The sequence below is a fragment of the Oratosquilla oratoria genome, unplaced genomic scaffold (assembly GCF_046742065.1).
Source record: "Oratosquilla oratoria isolate Oo_2021 unplaced genomic scaffold, ASM4674206v1 SCAFFOLD54, whole genome shotgun sequence".
NCBI lineage: Eukaryota > Metazoa > Arthropoda > Malacostraca > Stomatopoda > Squillidae > Oratosquilla > Oratosquilla oratoria.
Genome location: NW_027467718.1, coordinates 1912782 through 1925175, shown reverse-complemented (window position 1 = coordinate 1925175; position 12394 = coordinate 1912782). Strand labels below are relative to the sequence as shown.

The following is a 12394-nucleotide window of genomic DNA, read 5'->3' as shown; positions in this document are numbered from 1 at the left end:
TGTGCATCATCATGTGATATTTGTGAGCAGTCTTTCCTGCAAAAGCTGCATGGCACAGGTCACACTTGAAAGGCTTCTCTCCAGTGTGGGTCCTTTTGTGATATTTGAGAGCATTCTTTCTTGAGAAAGCTGCAATGCACAGGTCACACTTGAAAGGCTTCTCTCCGGTGTGGGTCATCACGTGATATTTCAGAGTATTCTTTCCTGAGAAACCTCCATTGCACAGGTCACACTTGAATGGCTCCTCTCCAGTGTGGGTCATCTCATGATATTTGAGAGCACACTTTTCTGAGAAAGCTGCATCACATAGGACACACTTGAAAGGCTCCTCTCCAGTGTGGGTCATCATGTGTGTTTGAGACAATTCTAACTTTACAGCCTTCTCTCCAGTGTGAGTCTTCACCTGTCATTCCAGAGCACTCTTTCCTGAGAAAGCTGCATCACACAGGACACTTTTGAAAGACATCTCTCAAGTACGGGTCATCGCATGATACTTCAGGTGACTTGCAATATTTGAGTGCTGCAGATGCCACACAGGATTCTCTTTATTATGTGAGGAATATACAGAATCTTCTGATACCTCTTCCAAGGAAATATTTATATTTACCCTTCAACCTGAAAGAAAATATACAATAAGTTAGACATCTAACTTTTTGAGAGTAACACAAGTGTATACAATGGGGCATTAACCGAAATACTGTAGAGGAAGAGAACAAACAACTCGTATTAAGGAAGCAGCTTAATGAAAGATGAAAGAAACGGAAGGTTGAGCAAATACTAAAAACTATGAGGTTGTGCAGAAAATGAGAAAAAATAAATAAAAGAGACTGTGACAGTAAAACTGAATCAGGAAATAAAAAGGAAAATGAGTGGCTGAGTAAATACTGCAAAGATACAGAGGACACAAGAAAAAGAGATCGGTGTATGACACAATAGCATAGTCAGTAATAAGAAATCTTTATCAAATTTTTGCTGAGGGCCACACATACACACCAATCAAGGATGTTGTAATTCATTGTTTGATAGAGTCATGGGAATCTGATATTTATTTCTACAGCCGATGACTTGTTTTCCATTTTTTGGAGATTCCTTACCTAACCTCACGGTTGCCAGGAAAACATTTCACAGAAATACCACTAGAAGGCTACAAATAAATAAAATGTAGGTTTTTGACATCCTTGTGGGAGAAGTAAATTATTTCTAGTCAGTGTATCCTAACATGTCACTACCTACACTTAGGATAGGTTAGATTCACCCCCCCCCTTCCATCAAATACTAAAACAAGACACTGTCAGGGTAGCTTGTTGAGTTATAGTTATTCAGAGTAAACAGCCACTTCAAATGAGTTATAAATATTTTGCTTAAATATTTGTGCCCCATAAGTCAACATATAATTTAATTCTTCAGGTCACTGGTAAAGTGAAAATTAACATGAAAATAATAAGGCACAGGAGTGGATCAATAAACATTACAAAGGAAAAGAAGCCACATGGAAAAAAATCGGAGCATCACGGAAGATACAATGACACAGATAACTGGAAATATAAAATATTAGTATTTTTTGGCAGAGGCCTACACCCATCCAATAATCAAGGATGTCAAAAATCAATGTGCGATTCTTTATTGGCTTCCTTTTGACAGGAAACACTTCCAACCCCCCTACACACACAGTATTGATGAGTGAACAAGGCAATGTTGGCAGAAACAGCACCAGAAAAATATAATCAAATTCATAAGATGTTTATCTATCAGAATATAATCTAGTCAGTCAAACCATGCCTATCCTTACCTACAGCTAGGTTAGATGACACTCACCCATCCATCCCTTCAATTCCATCAACTAAAACAAGGAGCATGGTGAGAATAGCTAGGTCAGTTTTGGTTAATCAGTCAATTAAAGTGAATTGTAATTAATTTTTTGTGAAAACTTATTTGTGCCCATGGTAATCTTACTCATAAATCACAAGGACAACATAGGCCTACTTTTTGGTTATGTTATGAAGAATGATGCTATTTCTGGAACCTTCTGATATAAAGTAAATTAATTATTAATATTTTTTTAAGCAACAGTTCGTTTTGCAAGACATTTTACTGCATTATCTGAAGCATTCCAGTCCCAAATAATTGATAATACTCCTGTAACCCATAAACTTTGCATTAAAAAGAATTTGCCGAGAATATAGTTACCTAAGGAATGTGTCACCTAATTTGTGGCTTTGAATATATGGTCATTGCATACCTATTATGCATGAATGTAAACAATAAATAAGCGCTTTGACATGACTACATTCTGCCTACCAATTACTAAATAGGCAGTGGTCATGTGGTACTAACATCAAGCCAGGCAACATCACGTAATGAACAGATAATGAAATAACCTCTGCCACACAATAAAAACATGTACACGATTGACGAGTGTCCATAATCAGTGCACAGTGAACTGAGAGATTTGGAAGTTAATTTCTTAAATTGGATTTTTGTACTGAGGAAAACGGTGTGGCGGTCCACCAGGAAGAATGTAAACACAGATTTATCATATTGCCGACATCTACTTTTAAATCAATTTGAATGTTTATTGAGGAGTCTGAATATTATGGAAATTGAGATTTAATAATTTAATGGATAATTTGAGAACTTACCGGTCACAATTTTCTGCCTGGTTGGGATCTCAAACATTCACATTGGTAAGTTTGAATTCAGTAGAACTTGAAGGCCTTCTGAACCGAAGCCGTGATCCCTTGGTTTGAGGTTTCCAAAAAAGGAAGTCCTTCTGCGTCCTCAGCTCAGGGGTAATCTGACTGTTCCGACTCCGAGTCGCAGTGTTGCCGTTTGTCCGTAGCTCCATTTCCCGTCTTTTCTCATCATTTACACTGAAAGAAAACGTACTAGAGTCAAATCACAGGGGTGACTGCTGTATCTGAGAAAGCTGTCGATTTGCCCGGTGATATAATTGCAATATAATGATGCGCCATATGGACTTGTATCTGGCCAACCTAGGTTATATTGCACTCTGGATAAGTGTAGGTGAGGGAGGATGGTAGTTTTGTGATATGCCACGGAGGTAAATGCAACGAGGAAGTTTAGCAATAAATACTAAGCTGGCCATTTCCGTAGTCCAGTGCAAGTATTCACCTCGTACCACCATTCATAGTAATATTCGTACGTAATTAAACCGATTTTAATTTAGGGAATACAATAACAAGACATATCGATTTGTAATTTTATTTCTTCTACCATATATTTCTGAATTTAAGAAAAAAAGAGACATTACGGTCATAATTCCGCTGATGACGCCATGTCCGCTGGATGACGTATCTATCCGTTTCGATGACGAGTTTCCGCAGGACGGCAATACTGAAACTTCCGACCTTAGTATGCGCCGTGTTCCAAGGGACTCGAACGAGTTCGAAAAGAGCTCAGAAGGCCACGAGTTAATTTTTACCTAAAGTAATTCCCGATTTATTAAACAAAAATTGTTACACAGATTTAATAAACAAAATAAAGAAGAGGGGAGTTTAAGCATCTTATCTAAAGTTACGATAGGCGTGGTTCGAAGCTTCAGGAAAGGCTCCTGAATCGAAGAAAATAACAAACTAAGGTAAACACTGCGATTCCCAATAACAATTACCACAACCTTCCCGACAACAAAAAGAAAGTGTTTAATGAATACAACACTTTCGAGGAAATTTTACAATAACTTTTCAAGTGATAGAGACCTTACTTGGTCTCTAGAGGCTAGCGCAGTCTTACGAGAAGGTCTCAGAGAGGTAGGTTCTGGAGCGACACAGTCGTTTTCCAAAGAAATAACCTCCTCCAAGTTTGAGGCCTCTTCGAAGGGCTCCAACTCGCTAGCCTGCAAAATAGGATCCCCAGGGGGATTCATCCTCATGCAAGGAATGTAACTCAGCATGGAGCTCTAGAGCAGGGCTTCTCAACCTTTTTAATCATATGTGCCTCTTGAAGTCTTTCAGTGTCAGTCACGTACCCCTTACCCACAATGCAGCATCAGTAAGGATGAAAAATGCATGGTTAATTGGCTTAGTTTATTAAGCTTAAATTGTAGCACAGACACATGTTACTACATTAAAATGCAAGTATAGACAATTCAGTGAGATGGTTGGGCCTGTTTATTTGCCACCAACAAATCAATCCTTGGCACAGTCTTTGAAAGAGCCACTCTTATATCGTCTTTGACTGCAAGACGTGAACGTAACTTGTTTTTAATCAACCACAATGGTGAGAATCCCTACTCACAGCGGTATGTGGATGGAAACATCAGGAGGTTCCGTACACAATTCTTTGCTAAAGTAGGATACGAACATGCCATTGTTGACCAGAATCTGGTCAATGACAAACTATCGAGAGAATCTTTTGCAATTGAGTCATTGACAAACCCGATGAACTCTTCTTGCAATTCATCTGGAAGGGATGTAGGGTCCACATCTAATGGATTTCGAATGAGCTGGCAATCTAAGTCTGTGATATCAGGAAAATAATTTTCTAACTCTTGACTGAGAGAAACCAAGTGCTTATGGATGAGACCACTGACCTCATTCACATCATCTTTACACAGAACTGACAAGTTATCGCTCATATTCTCAAAAGCATCATACCGACCCGCTGTGACTTTTTCTTGCCAAAGTTTGAGTTTCATTTGAAAAGCTCGCAGCTTGTCCACAAAATCAATCACAGTTGCCGAATAACCTTGAAGTGATCTGTTGACTGCATTGATGCGAGAAAATATATCATTGAGATAAGCCAGTTTCGTGATCCACTTGTTGTCTGAAAGCTTGTTCACAAACTTCCTTGTCTTTTTCCTTCTGATTTCTCTCGAAGAACTCCTTCAGTTCCCCCTTTAATGTCACAACTCGAGCCACTACGTTACCCCTCGATAGCCATCTTCTGTATGAAAAAGGAGTGACTCTTCCTCAGCATTAAGTTCTTGACACAAACGACGCAGCATCCTTGTGTTCAGCAGACTGTTTTTGATCAAGTTTACCATGGCTACAACATCGACAAGTACGGTTTTGAGGTCTGGAGGTATGGTCTTCACAGCTAATGCATAGCGGTGAATCATGCAGTGCATCTTGCTTGCCCTGGGGTTGGCTTCTTTCACCCTTGCTTGGAAGCCAGGCCGACAACCTAGCATTGCAGGGGAACCATCTGTTGTACATCACATCATGTTTGCCCAAGAAAGCCCTCCTTTTTCAAAAAAGCTGGACACAGCTTCAAAGATGTCATTTCCCGTTGTTGTAGATTCCAAAGGGTGACAGAAGAAACACTTCTTTAAAGTCTGAGTCTTTTATATACCTCGTGTAGGCAAGAAGCTAGGCACAAGATGATATATCAGTTGATTCATCAAGTTGAATTACAAACATGCCTAGAGGAGCTTCCTTGATTTCCGCAGTAACTTGTTGCAAATGTCCTCTGATAAGTCACATATTCTTCGGTGCACAGTATCATTTAACGATGGCAAGGTATTTAGCTTCTGTGCTGCATTCTCCCCGAAGAAGCAGCCAGCAATATCTTTGCAGCATGGCAAAACAAAAGTTTCAACTATTGTGTGGGGATTTTTATTTTGTGCAACTCTCAAGACAACCATATATGAAGCACGGAGGCTAGCTTCATTTTGTTTATGTACTTGACCGGTATGATCAAATCTGATACGCTTGAGAACAAGTGCCTTTCTCTCAAAATAAGACTGGTCTTTATCAGAAAGTTCAGGATGACAGCTGGACAGGTGTCGCTTGAGAAGACTAGGTTTCATGGATCCTTCTGAAAGAACTTTTTGGCCGATCACACACTGCGGCAAATCCTTGCCTTGCTTGTTAATAGATGTGAGGCCAAATTTGATGTAAGACTCGCTGTGCATTTTCTTGCCCGAGGAAGCCATCGTTATCCGGAATTTGGAAGAAAAAAAAGCAGTTTACACAATCATACTACACACCACACCGTAGTAATGCAACCACACAGCCATTCACCACACTATGCACTCATACTGCATACAAAACATTCGTACTGTACACCACAGTAACAGTGGATACCACACAGACAAGCCACCAGACCACACTATGATACTGCACACCGTGAGCGCCAGCAAAAATTTTTCCAGGGGGAGGGGGAGAGGGGACAGACAGAAGAGTCAGGACATGGAGGAGAGGCACGAGAGGGGGGAGAGGCACGAGAGGGGGGGGGGGAGGGACGAGAGGGGGGAGAGGCACGAGAGGGGGGAGAGGCACGACAGGGAGGAGAGGCACGACAGGAATGAGACAGCAAAGGGAGAAGAGGCAGTAGAAGTAGGAGAAACAGGAGTACAGAGAAGAAAGTTCAAATCAGACTATAAAATCAGATTACAAATACACTGGAACCATGAAGCAGATCTCAACGTACATACCTGAGGGTGAGAGTAGTGGGGGAAGAGTGGTAAGTTTGTGAAGTGGGAAGCGAAAACGTCTCACTGTGGTACCTAATCGGTACGCGTGCTGAGAGATGTGATCAGTAGAAAACGAGCAAGGGATGACTACTGTATTATGGGTTTGCAAGGTTGTGTGACAACTGTAGTCCAAGACAGCTTTCTCTCAAGTGGCATAACTCCAAGATTTTCCTTGTTAACATTGTAACATAATGTCTGTTTCTAGAGGAGGTCACATCTAGCCTAGCACATATAGGCCACTTCTAAAAACAGGTTTGCAGTTACAGCCTGATTATTTTCAGAAACGTGTCACGTACCCCCGATTTTCCTCTAATGTACCCCAGGTTGAGAACAGTTGTTCTAGATAGAACTTCCTCTCCTATCATTTGAGACCTAAGTTTTGTTTTTAGTGGCCTATACTGCTTTTCTTTTGAGTATTTTCCTATTCTATATGTTTCCTCAATTTCTTTATCTATAATCTCTCCCTGTAATGGTGACATTTCTTGTGTTTTTATGTACATATTTCCAGTTTTGTTGATTTATTAATATATATCTTTATTATTGTATATTTTGTGAGCATTTTTGTCATCGCAATGCGATTCGTGCCTGTCTTTCCCGCCAAATGCAAGATTGGCGTGGGTTTAGTCTCGTTCTCGTCTTCGAAGTGTACGCACGTCTGTTAGCGCTTTCATAAACTTACTTAAAAAAATTATTCTGAGTGGTATTCCAGCCGCTCTGCACATTTTTTATGGCAGCGGAAAAACAATTATTGTGTGAACTTTCTGTAAAAGTGATATGTACTTTATATTTCAATAGTTTACCAAACTCAAATTGAGTTTTGCAGTGGTCAGAACTTTGGGAGCCGGCTGGCATTTTGCGTGTGTCTTGTGTTTTTCTTTTTCTTCCTTTCTCGTTTTCTAGGATTACAGGTTTAATAACTTTTAGGAAGTAATGGTACTAACGACCAGTATTGATAAGGAATAGTGTATTGGCGACGTTGGCCACGTGATTTTATTGAGGAACGCATGCTTCGTGGTTCTTCGTGTTCTGGCTTCGTTTGAACTTTTTGTTATCGTCATCGTCTTCAGCATTGGTGGAACACTTGCCTATTATTGCCGTGTTTCTGTGGATTAACTTGGAGACTGGATTAGGACGGATTACTGTGCAGGCCAGCCTGAACGAAGAATTGTCCTGCGTGACAGACGATTTCACTTCGCCTCCGACTGGGTATTTTGACTTGTTTCCCATTTTTTTTTGTGTGTGTGCATATATATATATATATATATATATATATATATATATATATATATATATATATATATATATATATATATTTTCCTGTGGTAAGCAATTCAGTAATCTCCTTATGAGATTTTGTGATAAATTTTTGTATAAATTTCATATATTCATAGCCGGGCGTGTTGTCTTGGCTGCCATGTTTGTTTCCTCTGTGACATCATTTCATTGACTGTCACATTTTCTTTGATTGAAAGAAAACTGGTGTTATTGTTTATTTTTATTATTATTTGTATTTTTTTTTTTTTTTTTTTTTTTTTTTTTTCCTGTGTGTCAGACATTGTTTTACGACCGTCAGCCTAGGTGGATTCATTTTTCCTGTAAAGAGGCTTGTGTTTTTGTAAATCGGTCGTAATAATTAGTGTATAATTTTTCTGTTTTCTCGTAAATATTATTACGTAGTGGAGTGCAGTTACCTTGCCCCCCCCCCCGTGGATTATGTCTAAACCAAAAGTACCATCTTTTATTAGTCCCCAAATACCATCTGAAACAATGGCGCACCATTTGACCTTGTTGCACCAGGAACCCTCTTGTTATTAAATTTTCAGGCCAAGATCCCCATTATAAGGCTATAGATTTTATTCGCCAATGCAAGGATGCCATAGTGAACTCCAGTGTTTTGACTGGGCCTGAAAAGATCTCCTTTATGAGGCCCCAGCTTGTGCCACATTATCTGGCATCTGAGTTGCTGTCAGCGTCGTGTTTAGATCCCAAGTATTTGAATCATGTTTATGAAATCTTTAAGTCTAATTTCATTAAACTTTTTTCAGATACCCCTGGTGGCAATTCTTTCCAATAGTGTTTCAAACTGGCTGATACCCTCTTATCCCGACTGGGTACTCTTGACTATAGGCATGCACAAGCTCAGGCCAGTATAATTGTTGTTGATGCATTTGATTCACTCTCAAGTTCAGACTGGGTAGATAATGGCACTATCACTCTAGATAGGTTTTGCCTTATTTTGGAATTTTTGATGTATATCCTTTTTCTGGTGCCTTTTGAGAGAAGAGCTGCATCTTCTCTCCAGTATAAGACTGATGAGACTCTATTGTCTTTTGCAACAAGGCTTTCCTGTAAACTAGGGGAAGTGCCTTCTAGTTCTTTGTGTATTAGCAATGCTCTTCAACATGCCAATGTCCCTTGTTCTCCTCAGCCCTCTCAGTCTACAGTTCCTACTCATAGTTCCCCTCTCCTTACATGTACCTTTTGTAACAGGTCTGGTCATTCAAGCGATTTTTGTTACCGCCGTAGGCGCCAGGTACACAAGTCAAGACAGTCCCCTGTTCGCAGGAGTGTATCTACTGTTTCTTCTAATATGACGCATGACCTTTCTAGAGTAGAACCTCAGGATAAACTCAGTTATTGCCATATCCATGGTCATTGTAAACACTCGACTGACTCAATGTTTCAAGGTTTTGAAACTTGGGGATGAGACTTCTCAACAGACTCATCAATCCCATTTTCCTCAGCGCTTGTTTCACACCCCAAAGATTTGACCAGTCATGTTCGGTCTCAAATAATCCCCTTAGTGGCTGTTGAGTCTTCTCAATTACTTACCTTCCAATTTCTTACTAGGGATACGCCTATTTCTGTCACTGTAGATACTGGTGCAGAATGTAGTCTCATGAGTAGAAAGGCTTGTTTTGCTCTCCAGGAATTGTACAATCTCCCTTTATCTCCCTTTTGTAATAATCTGCATTCTGTGCAAGGTTCTCCCTTGCTTGTTCTTGTATCTGTTTGTCTTCCCTTACAGTTTCCCTCGCATGCTACAGTCTTCCATGTCACTTTCGTTGTGGTTTCTGGTATTTCCCTTAAGTGTGACTGTCTCTTGTGTATTGATGCTCTTACAGCTCATGGCATAGATATTTCTCCTAGTCGCCGTGTAGTGACTTTCTGCAATTTGGTATCCCTGCATCAGATAGGCCAGTTTCTGTTCGTGATTCTACTGTGCTTGCTCAGTCCGCACATTTGCCCTCACCAGCTTCTAAGCGCTTTCACCCTGCTTCTCATTGTGCTGCTGTTGTTATAGGGGAGCATCTTATTGGACCTTCAAGTTCTGTTCGTGCTTCGGTGCGCGTTTCAAGTGCCCCGATAGGGTCTGACGTTCCCTCTTTGCCTGACTCTGTTCGTATTCGTCGCCTTGCATTAGAAGGAACTCTCTCCACTGTTCGCGAGGATCATGTTACCACGGCGATGGTAACCAACGTCACGGGTGCTCCTATTCCTCTCTCTCCTGGCAGTCACTTAGGCTCCTTTGAGGTGGTACACATTGCTGCTTTCCAGGACTCGCCTATTATAGCAGCTTCTGCACTACAGTCTCCTCCAACACGTGACCCTGCTCACTTGGCTTCTGAGTTTGCCACATTTGTAGGCAAGATTGATTTTCCTGAGGAGACGCCTCGTCTCCTTGAACTGTTAGTTACCCACCGTCAGGCTTTGGCTTTGCCCGGTGATCCATTAGGTGTTACGGGCCGTGTGGTTCATAGAAAGGATCTTCAGCCAGGTACTCGTCCTGTTTACGTCCCCTCTTACAGGCTACCTCACTCTTGTCGGCTTATAGCCCAGTCCTTGGTTGACGATTTATTGCGTGAAGGTGTTGTACAGGAGTCCCACTCAGAGTGGAACTCGCCTCTTCTCCTGGTGCCTAAGAAAGAGGGATCTTTTCGTCCAGTTGTTGATTACAGGAGAGTTAAAGAGGTCACTGTTCCTAACCATTACCCTTTGCCTGTCTTAAGCGACCTTCAGTCTATTGGCACTGGCAATACGGTGTTCACCACTTTAGATTTAAAAGCAGGTTTTTGGCAGATACCCCTGGAGGAGAAGTCTCGTAAAGTCACGGCCTTCTCGACTCCCAGTGGGCACTATGAATGGCTTCGTTGCCCCATGGGTTTGCGGAATGCTCCTTTGACTTGCCAACGCTTAGTTAACTCCATTTTTCCTGGCTTAGTTGGGAATGGACTTTTTGTGTACCTGGATGATTTGCTTTTAGTTTCCAAAGATGTGGAAAAGCCACTTTACTAAGTTGTCCATGGTCTTGCAATGCTTTGCTAAAGCTGGGTTGAAACTCAACTTACCCAAGTGTTCTAGTATCCAATTCCTAGGTCATGTTGTAGACAAACATGGTATCCACACCACAGGTGATAAAATCAAGGCGGTGAGGGACTTCCCTATACCGAAGTCAGTTGAAAATGTACGTTCCTTCCTTGGACTTGCAGGATACTATCGTGCATTCATTAAAGACTTTGCTTCAATTGCTTCCCCTCTCACTCGCCTTCTCAAGAAGGACTCTTCCTTCCGGTGGCGTGATGTTCATCAGAATAGTTTTGATTCCTTGAAGCTTGTTCTTACTGCAGCGCCTGTGTTGGCCTTCCCAGATTAAAGTCTTCCCTCTACAATTTGTACAGATGCTTCTGGTACAGGCATTGGAGCTGTACCCATGCAACAAGTAGATGGGTGTAGACCACATGTTATTGCATATGCTAGTCGTATTCTTAATAAGCCTGAGTCCCGTTACTCTGTTACTCATTTAGAGGCCCTGGCAGTGGTGTGGGCTTTAAAGCATTTCCGTGATATCATTTTTGGATATCCTATTACAGTCTACACGGACCACACTGCTGTCACTCAGCTTTTCAAGGGCAAAAATCTTTCAGGCCGTCTAGCCAGATGGTTCCTCACGATCGAGGAATTCAATCCAACCCTTAAACATATCCCGGGGCGTGCGAACAACGTTGCTGATGCACTTTCACGTAATATCCCTGTTGCTGCTGTTGCAGTGATTAATAACTTTTCCCTGAAGGATCTGGCCAAAGCTCAGCGTGAAGACCCTGTTTGGTCTGCGGTCATTTATGCTTTGGAGTCTGGTGATGATACCACCTTACCAGCTTTACCGGTACCTCTGTCCCAATTTTCCCTGCAGGACAAGGTTCTCATTCGTAATGTGGAAGTGTTTGAGCAAGATGTGGCACAGCTAGTGATCCCTGAGTCTCTAGTTCCCGTTGTTTTGTCCCTTGCTCATGATGCCCCTCAGGCTGGTCACCCAGGTCGTGACAAAACTCTGGCTATGGCGCGTAAGAAGTATTATTGGCCTAAAATGCGACTAGACATTACCTCTCATGTAGCCCGGTGTAGTTCTTGTGCCCAGAACAAAGGTTCTACGAGCACTGCTCCCATCTTAGAGTACCCTACTCCTTCTCGCCCTTTTCAGACTGTGGCTATAGACCTTTTGCAACTGCCTCGTAGCACTCAAGGTTCTGTGTATGTCCTTGTGTGTGTGGACCACTTTAGTCGTTTTGTAATATTAGCTCCCTTACGTAACAAGTCTGCACCAGTTGTAGCCCATGCTTTAGTTTCTCATGTTTTGTGTCCATACACTACTCCTTCGGTGCTCCTTAGTGACAATGGGACGGAATTTAGGAATGAGGTTTTGGCTAGTATTTGTGAACGTTACGGCATCACACAGACGTTCGTGACTGCTTATCATCCGGCGTCCAATGGTCTTGTCGAGAGGACGAACAGGAAAATTCTAGAGATACTAAGACATGTTGCTAGTAACTTTCATGAGTCTTGGGAAGATTGGCTTCCCCATGTCGGTGCTTGTATTAATAGCACCATTAATATTTCTACGGGCAAAACGCCTCATTATGTCATCTTTGGAGTTGAAAAACGGCTCCCTTATGATGTGCTTAA

At 41.6% G+C, this 12394-nt stretch overlaps 2 protein-coding genes across 2 annotated transcripts; both read right to left on the bottom strand.

The window, feature by feature from the left end:
• Positions 1-4246: 4246 nt before the first annotated feature.
• Positions 4247-4654, bottom strand: LOC143023670 (zinc finger BED domain-containing protein 5-like). Its single transcript, XM_076182274.1, has one exon. The coding sequence runs from the start codon at positions 4652-4654 to the stop codon at positions 4247-4249; it is 408 nt and encodes a 135-aa protein (XP_076038389.1).
• Positions 4655-5380: 726 nt separating this feature from the next.
• On the bottom strand, positions 5381-5893 carry LOC143023669 (protein FAM200B-like). The gene has a single exon (XM_076182273.1). The coding sequence runs from the start codon at positions 5891-5893 to the stop codon at positions 5381-5383; it is 513 nt and encodes a 170-aa protein (XP_076038388.1).
• Between the last annotated feature and the right edge of the window lie 6501 nt (positions 5894-12394).